At 35.3% G+C, this 9,724-nt stretch overlaps 1 protein-coding gene across 1 annotated transcript; it reads right to left on the minus strand.

Moving 5' to 3' along the window:
* Positions 1-288: 288 nt before the first annotated feature.
* Positions 289-1,233, minus strand: LOC125120736 (olfactory receptor 140-like). Its single transcript, XM_047769182.1, has one exon. The coding sequence runs from the start codon at positions 1,231-1,233 to the stop codon at positions 289-291; it is 945 nt and encodes a 314-aa protein (XP_047625138.1).
* Positions 1,234-9,724: the final 8,491 nt, after the last annotated feature.

The raw sequence follows: 9,724 nt of genomic DNA on the forward strand, positions 1-9,724 counted from the left end.
TAAAGTGACAGTAAAACTCAGAAGAAAAACATGCTCTGCAATGATCAAACCAGGACTTTATAGTTGCTTTTACATCGTCTATTCTGAAGTTATGAACATGAACAATGAAATGACAAAGTTTATTAAAATTATCAAAATGCCTAATAAATGCCTAGCCACTATTAAATATTCTACAAAAACTCAAACACTTGTTTTGCCTCTTTTTTTCTGTCAATGATCTACAAAATTTCTTAGTTTTGTTTTACAATTACCCAAGAATAATTCTCCCTATATATAAATTATCAGTTTCTAAGAATCAAGAACAGTCTCACTTACTCTCCTCTTCAACAAAGTCTTCATGGCATTTTTCACCTCTGTGTTTCTCACTGTATAAATGATAGGATTTAACATGGGAGTGAAAGTTCCACAGAACAAAATCACCAACTTGTCCACAGGATAGGTGGCCACAGGACGTACGTGTGTAAATATACAAGGGAAAAAAAAGAGCACCACTACTGTAAAGTGGGAGCCACATGTAGAGAGGGCCTTGTGTCTACCTTCAGAACCATGGGATTTCAGGGAGGTCAGAATGACTACATAGGAGATTAGAAGCATGAAAAAGATGAGCAAGCACATGCCCCCAGTGTTAGCTGATATCACTATTCCATGCCAGTAGGTGTCAGTGCAGGCAATTTCCAACAGTGAGAAGAAATCACACATGAAGTGGTCAATGACATTGGCACCACAGAAGGGCAGGTCAAGCACAAAGAGAATCTGCACAGTAGCGTGTATTACCCCTCCAATCCAGGCCACTACCACCAGGAAATGGCAGAGCCCAGGTCTCATAATGGTTGTATAGTGCAGAGGTTTGCAAATGGCCACATAGCGATCATAAGCCATAGCAATGAGGACAATGATCTCTGATCCTGCCAGGAAGTGTTCCAAAAAGATCTGGCTCAGGCAGCCACCCCAGGAGATGGTTGTCCTCTGGTACAGCAGGTCAATGGTAATTTTGGGAGTAGTGACAGAGGTGAAAGAGGCATCTATGAAGGACAAGTGAGTGAGAAAGAAGTACATGGGAGCTGAAAGTGTGGGGCTGAGGGAGATGGTAATGACAATGAAGAGATTTGTCAGCAAGGTAACCAGGAAAATAAGCAAAAAGACAATGAATAGCATTTTCTGCAAGTGTGGATCCTGTGTGAGTCCCAAGAGAATGAATTCAGTCACATTGTTTGGAGGCATGTGAAGATCCATTTAGGAAGTAACACCTTCCTGGGTTCTGAATTATCTACAAAGCAAAAAAGAATGACACCTCTTAATCAGGAAAGGATTGCAGCCTCAGTTTCTTAGAACTAAAGTAGTTACTGTAACCGAGGAGCATGTCCTTCACAACCTTGTTCCAATAATTGTTCCAATTCTTTCTTAATTCCTCTAGGATGTTTTCTATCTCTTCAGACACATGGTACCTGTCACCAGAGAAATTCCTACAGGGTAAATTTTGATGTGTAACTTACTGATAAAATGCTATGTTATCCACATAAGATCAGGTTTCTCCCCCTGCTTCCAAGTTCAAGTGACTTTGCTAAGTAGTCTCCGTGTCTCATGCTTCTGAAAATTTCCTGTGTCTGTGAGCTTACACATTGTAATCTTCGAATGTATCTTATAAACTAAGAGTTGCCCCACAGACTTAAGAATTATTCCCTCTTCCATGAAAATTAATATTTGAACCCTCAGCTCTAAATGTGCAAATAAATGCACCATCAATAAATATCTATCATAAGCAGATTATTACTAGAATTATATATAAGTCATCAGTGACACACTCTCCCTGGTACCCACTAGAACACATAATTATTCCAGTGTGTTTCCTCACATAAAATAGTGATGGGCATGATTTTGCAGTGCCTAAAACCTATTAGGTGATGAGTAAGTGCTTAGTGGATTGCCATTCTCCATGGGTAAGAATAAGACTGCTTTCCCAGACTATAAACCTGGGGGGAATTCAAGTGCTCTTATTCTCCTGATCTTTTATCATTACTCTCTACATTATGAGAAACATAAATGGACACTGAAAGGAAGCAGCCCAACCTTTAATAGTTTCTGTTACACTTTATGAAAATATTTAATTTCCAGTTGGAAAAACTAAGTACATTTTACTCTGGATAATTAGTGTGCTTTTAATTGATGTTTTTTATTCTTCACAATTATTTTCCACATGCGATTTGAAATAGTCATATTCAGTAGATATACAGCTTCTGTAGACTTGTTAAAAAAAAAAAAAAACTTCCTGTAGTTCCTGCTGTGTCAACCTAGGTTAACATCTAAGTGCAGCAGCTCAGATCGCTCAGGAGGTGTGGGTTCATACCCCAGCTCAGGGCTGTAAGTTAAATGATCAAACTTTACTGCCATTGTGGTGTAGGTCACAGCTGTGTCTCAGATTCAGTCCCTGGCCCAGGAACTTCCATATGCTATGAGTGCAGCCATACAAATTTAAAAAAAAGGAAAAGAAAAGAAATGTGCTTAAGTGTTCATTACTGAAGGATCTATCAAGCAAAGTAAATACTTATTTTCAAAGTTTTAAAAATAATAACTAAATGTGGAGAGCAGAGATTTTGTCTTATAGATCAGATAGAGAGATAATGTGCTATACATATATACACAGACTAGCAAAAACATATATAAAATTGGTTACCTACTATAAATACCTACTAATGGTCAGTCATTCAATAAATAATTATTGGACACTTAATATGTATATGAATGTTTTCATAAAAATCCCTGAAGAATATGTCTATTAAATGCCCTGAATGCTTGAAATTTCATTACCAAACAGCAGCAAGGCCTCCATCCATCACATTAATGATAGTCCCACTCCTTTATAGTTCAGCTACATGCGTTCTCATGACTTCTTTTCCCATCTTCCCATAGCATCCATCCTCCATCATTTCTGCTTACAGGTTAATGCACTATCAAGAGCATAAGAAATTTGTGAATGATAATTTCCTAAGAAAAGAGAAAGAGGAGACATAAATGTAATATAATGCATTCTACGAAAATACATCTTTTCTTTGAAAGATGTATGAGTAAAAAGCTTTATTTTTTAATTATCCAAATTGAAAATTATGCATATGTGGATAAAAAGTGAAGAAACGCCATTGCATTCCTTATTCTGAGGTGGGCTTGCTTGCCTAACAGATCAAAAAAGAATATATTGTACAAAAAGTAAGTGTTAGACATAATTAAGAAAAGTGATTCAGAAGTAACTATGAAAAAATATAAAACACTTTTTAATTTTTCTTTGGCTCTACAATATACTATCTAGGAATAAACCCTAAAGGAACAATTTTTAAAGGAGAAAAAGTGCTATTTACATATATGTCAACACATCCAGAAAGAGCTGGTGAAAATTTAGAAACAACATTGGCTGTTCAACATTGGAGAAATAGTGTTTCTCTTTGATAAGGCACAGTTTTTAACAGGATTTAAAAAGTGTCCAATATCATAGGAAAATTCTTGTTTGTATTATTATATGAGAAAAATTTTGGATGCAAATGTGAATTGTATTATTCCTATTGACTTAATTATACCTAATTTTATTATTATTCTATTTTAGATTTATATCTATAAGAAAAAATATTCCAAAATATTTTTGCCTTGAAATTTGTGGTATTTTACTTGAGTCTATATTTCCTGATGTTTAGTTTGCTGAAAAATGGATTTAACTATGAGAGGGGTGAGGACGCAGGGTGATTTCATGATGTGTAAGATCCATTTAAACCTGAGAGTCTATAATTACTCAACTTCCTGAAACAAAATCTTACCTATAAACTTGTCTGACATAACTCCATGGCCAGGGTCCCAGGCAGCTGTTAGTTCACCAAGAGAGAGGCTGTAAGATTAAAAATGCCAACTACAACTCTGCTTCCATGTTTCTTTGTTGATTTATAAGTGATATCATTGGATAAGCCTTAAAAGTGCTACCACATACCCTGTTTGCCGGCAAATTCTATAAAGTTTCTAAACTGTGGCTAATTGGACCTCAGGGGTATTTTACCACCCTTCACAGATCTTGCTAACAACCCAATTATTTCATATATGATAAGTGAACAGCAGAGAATTTTTATGGCACTCATCTTTAATTTTGAATGCATCCTTGTGTTTACATGAACACAAAACAATATGACAAAAAAAAGCAAACAAAAAAAGTTGACCCCTTATTAATTTAGGTATTTGCTAACATATGGACTTATTATGGAGTCTGAATATTTGGTATTATGCAAATTAAGCATTTAGGAGTGTAACTATCAGATTTTTAAATGTTATAATAATTTGTTTTTTAATTGATCTACCACTCATGCACCATAATTTTAAATATTGTTTTCAAATATAAATTAAGTGATAATTATGAAGCCTATTAAAATATTGGCACTTCACATCAGGTAAAGTTTATAGTGCTTCTTTAAAGTAGTGTTTACTGTGCCAATTCTGGCCTTAAATTAACATGGTAACAATTAAAATAATTCTATTCTGCAATTATTCGTAGACATTATAAAATTCATAGATTTCAGTCATTTAATTGTAGTTGTAAAATATCTCAATGGAAGAGAAAAATGGGCAATGATACTCACAATCTGGAACAAATTAATATAAGATAGGGAATAAGAACATCATTTGCCAAAGGGAAAAAGAAGCCAGGCCAGGATTTCCATGTTTAAAGTATTGTTTTACAACTAAATTCTGCACCAAGATTTTCATCTTTAAAGTATTGTTTTACAACTAAATCACATGACACATATATGTTGCTACCAACTGCTAAAGCCAATTATAATTAATCAGTATTTGAAATTTTTTGTAAATAAATTTAATTCTACTCTTAAATATTCCTGTATGGAGATACACTAATCATATTCAAATGTGCTTGCATTAATAATAAAATAAATTGTTCACAACTCTGGATATTCTCCAGAGAATGTGGTCACTGTACACCACATGTCATGAAGGAAAAGAGTTGAAGAAAAGTGAAACCACATGGCCAAACTTAGTTTGAATGGACATCTCAACATTATAGTGCTGAAATAGTATTTGTAAGGGCAGATAGAAAGTGAAGTCTGAATGAGGATTTGAAATAAAGAATTATAAGAAATATGAATTTAGCTGAAGTGTCACATTGAAAACCTCTTGGACATGTGTATATACTCTGAAATGAAAGCCAGAGTCAAATCAGAGAATTAGAATGTGATAACAAAGTCATCATTTCCAACCTTAGGAAGGATTTGAATCCATTCACAATGGTTCATTAAATGGTCATCCAGCTTCTATTTAAAAGCTACAGTGCTAGTAGAGAACAAGGGTAGAACCCTTACACCTGTTTAATCTAGCTCCCTAAGCCCTAGAGGAGCCTGGAATGGAAGAGAGTACAGTTATGTCTAAACCTGTGAAAGTTTTCCATGAACATAATTTCTCAAAGAGGAGTTCCTGGAGAGACAGCAACATAGATTCTCAAAAGGAAGCCTCAGCAGAAGGAAAGAAGGAGAAATTGTGTATGGATCATATCATAGTCAATCAGAAGCTGGTTGAGGTGTGGCTTGACTGCTGGAGTCCAGCCCCAGCAGCCAGGGATGTTCCTCAAGAAGAGAGGCAGCAGGCAGGAGATGCACACTCTCAAGTAGTGGTCACGCAGTCTCAACTTTATTGGTGGACAGCAGTGACATAAATAGGAGAAAAGACTATAACTTGTTGAAATAGTAAGAGGTCAATTAATTTTAAAGATTAAGAAGCACATTGTCCAGGCAGGATACACTCTAAACCTATTAAAAGATAACCAGGCAGGACTAAAGATCACACGTAGGCCATAAATGTCAGAGGTGTAAAACTTCTCGTGACCTTTGTGCTTACCACAAATGCATTGTGTTTTTAGGGCAGGCGCTTGGTTAGTAATTCAACAACCACAACCTGTTTTTCTAACCTATATTTAACAATCAGCAATAGGGCTTTATGCCTATTTTCTTTTTATAGATTAATAAATCAGCCAAAGAAAAACAACTTGTCAAACTAATCAACAACTCTAAATGTTTCAACTTACATCTATAAAACTTAACAATTTCTTCTAAAACTACAAGTAGTAAATACCATTGCTATCTATGATTCTCTTATAAAGAAAAGGAATCTTTCTAAAAAGTCACATAATTTAGGTGTAGATAATGAAGAGCTATTCTCCCAAACATTTAACAAGCAAGAACAACTCCCAAATCAAGAGTTAAGGCACAGTAAATAGAACACAGGGTGATCATTAAAAACTAGAAGGGCAAGAATTTAGAAACATGTTTTTTTCAGGCATTACAGCCTTATGTTTTTTGTGTACTGGCAGATGTGCTGCCTTGCACCTTTCTTCAGAATCTCCTGCACATTGGCATCAGGCAGATTCTCTTCTCAAAAACTGTCTTCTTGAAAATCGGCTCCCAGCACTTGACCATGGACACTCTCAGGGACTAATTTCACAGAAACCATGTATCTGCCAAATTGTCCTTATGGGAAGCTTCGTGCATTTCAGTAGGTAGAGGACCATGTTTTCCAAATAACAAAGCCCTCAAGAGCAGAGCTCACATTGTATTAGTCCACTCCCAAAGCTTTTTCTCCCATAAGGACACGCCCTAAGTTGTTTAGCAGGAATGAGAGGTGGAACGTAGTCTCATTAGTCTTGCACTTTTACTTCACATTGAAGTAGAAGCTAATATAACAACATTGGTGGGAGTAAACACATTGGCTTGGGTAGAATCACAGGTTGTCAAAACAGCTTCCAATGTTCCTAAATAAAATACTTGTAGAAATAGAGCAGGTTGGTTAAAGTTAAAAAAGGAGATGATGACATAGTGTGAAGGAAAACTCATGTCTCCTGATCCTGAAGCTAGTGTTCTTACTTTCCATCGTTTCTATAACCATAATATGCTTGGTAATTATTTTCACTTAGTCCATTGATTTCTTCAATGGAACATATGGTAGCCATGAAGAGGGAGCTGGATCTTTCTGTCAAACAGGAAACTCCAATCACCACTATGGCATTCACACAAATTTGCATTTTGGTAGCAGGCTTCATTTTTGAAAATAGCCAAAACTGATTTACAACAAAGTTAAGAAATTTTGATCAGCAGGAGAATAATGCTGGGAATATATATATATATATATATATATATATATATATATATATAATATAATAATCCAATGGATTAAATAGGATTTCAGATTCAAGGAATGAAGTGTAAAGCCAACTTTCTAATAGTGTAATTATTTTATGCATAAAATTTACTGTGTGTTTTTGAAAAGCACTTGCCTTTAATTGCTAGTAATAATTGTTCATCTAAAATTATCACTTTCCTTAGCATATAATCAAAATTTTTTTATTTACTAAACTATAATCAAATATCAGTACCAAAGCATTCTACATTATGTGAAGATCACAGAATGTAAAGGAATAGTATTTGTTCTCAACAATGACTTACAGGTGATATGGTCTAATTATTTAACCTTTGTGATCCGCCATTGTTTTCTGTAATATTAGGACACTAAACTTTAATTTTATAGTGTTGTTGTGACCATTTGAGAACACTTCAAAATGTTGACATCAGGCTAAAGACAGTAGAGATAATTTTTATAATCACTGACAATTTATGCCAACAGAATAATTAATCCAATAACCTTTGGATAGGTGTATCAGTTATGTGCCAAGAGAGTACTGACAAGTATATTCTATTTCAGATTCCACTGCATCCTAGATACCAGAGGGCCATACATCTTTCTGATAACCCACTGTTTTATATGTAGGCACAGTATATAGCTCTATAATTAGAAAGGAAATGTTTTCAATTACTACAAACAGGAGAGGTTCCGATGAAATGCTGTCATTTCTCTGACAGCAATGAAATAAAGAGAATCAAATTTGGTTCTAGAACAATGCAGATCCAAATGCTAGCTCTGCCTGTGATATTGGGTGGATTATTTAACTTTTTTGAACTTCATCATTCTTCAAATGTAGAAGGGGAATGAACATAATAACACCTATGTAAGCAGAGGTGCTGTTATTTTCAGGTGTGAGGTATGGAAGAAGCTTATAGTAATAAATATGAAAATGTAAATATCAGATAGAAATAAAATTATTATTTTGGGTCATCATTATATGAAAATTTATTTCTGTTTAATAACTTTTTAGTGACATTTTGTGACCTCTGTACTCCTTAATGTGTAGGGAATGGGGTTTAACATGGAAGTAACAATAGTGTAGACACTGCTGTGGGTTTGACTACAGGAAAAGAAGCTACATGTTGCAGATACTTAAAAATACAGGCACAAAGTATAAGACAACATTGTGATGAGGGAGCTACAGGTAGATAGGGCAGTTCCTCCCTGCAGAGCTCTGAGTCCTCAAGGAGCACAGGATTAACACACTGGATACTAATAATATTATATATGTGATCACAGGGATTACCCCTCCAGTGAAGCCACCAACAGACCACTAAGGAAAGGGTCACTGCAGGCAAGTTTTATTAGGAAGAAAATATCACACATGAAGTGATCCATGATGTTGGGACCACAGAATGGAAGCCAGAAAGTGACTAGAAACTGTGCAATACATTGGAGAAAACCCACTGCCCAGGAGGCAGCATATTAAGGGGTTAATAGTGGAGAGGTCGAAGGTGGCTATGTAGTGGTCACAAGCTATAACCACAAGGAGGATAATCTCTGAAATCTCCCAAGTAATGTACAATAAAGGGCTGTGACATGCAGCCATGGAAGGAGACAGATTTTGAATAAGAGAGTGAATCAGCTATCATTTTAGGGACTGTGGAAGGGGAATAGCAGGCATCTTCAAAGAATGAAGGCCAGGAAGAAATACATTGGGGAGTCTTAAATCTGGATGCAGATAATGGTAACGACAATGAGCAGGTTGCCCATGACAGTGAAATTAAAGTAATAAGTAACTCTTCAAATAGGGTTTTCTGCATCTGAAGATGCTAATTACTTTTAGAATGAATTCAGTCACATTCATCCTGACTTCTTTCATTTCAATGCTCTTGATGAATTCTGAAGTGGGGAATTAACCTATAAAGACAGTATTTCCAATAGCAAGGTGATGTGAAGTGTATATTTGGAGGTTTTGGGTAAGTCCAAAGCATTTTAATCATGGAAGCTCTTTTCTTTCAAGGTGTACAAGAGGAGACGAAACATGCTACTTTTTCTAATTTACAAGAGTGAATTTTGAAGCTTTCTGGTTTTGCTTCTTACAAGGATGCTCAAATCCTCCTTCACCACCTTCTGACATTCGGTCTCTGGGCCTTTGTGAAGAACAACCAGGCACAGGAGCTCACCATGTAATAAACTTGACTACTTCTCAGCCAATAAGAAAATTTAAAAACTGTTCCATAAATATTAAGATAAATTTGTACAACTATTGTTTCTTCTTTTGCACACTGTTGATAGAAAAATTCACCCTCCTCTTCCATCTACAACCACTTCTATATGTCTAAGAGACATAGGTCTGTCTATGTATTCTTCACTTCTTTATAGCCATAACCTCTTTCATATGGGCATTCATAAAATTAAATGAATAAATCAGTTGGAAGTTTCCCATTTCCCCTCATTTCTTTGTTTTTTTTTTGTCTGCTATCTCCAAAACATGCATTTAGTCCCTTACTTCAGAAAATTGAATAAATGGTTGGAATAATAATTAGCCATATTCCTTTCACCCATTGAG

Source organism: Phacochoerus africanus, chromosome 2, assembly GCF_016906955.1.
Source record: "Phacochoerus africanus isolate WHEZ1 chromosome 2, ROS_Pafr_v1, whole genome shotgun sequence".
Taxonomy (NCBI): Eukaryota; Metazoa; Chordata; class Mammalia; order Artiodactyla; family Suidae; genus Phacochoerus; species Phacochoerus africanus.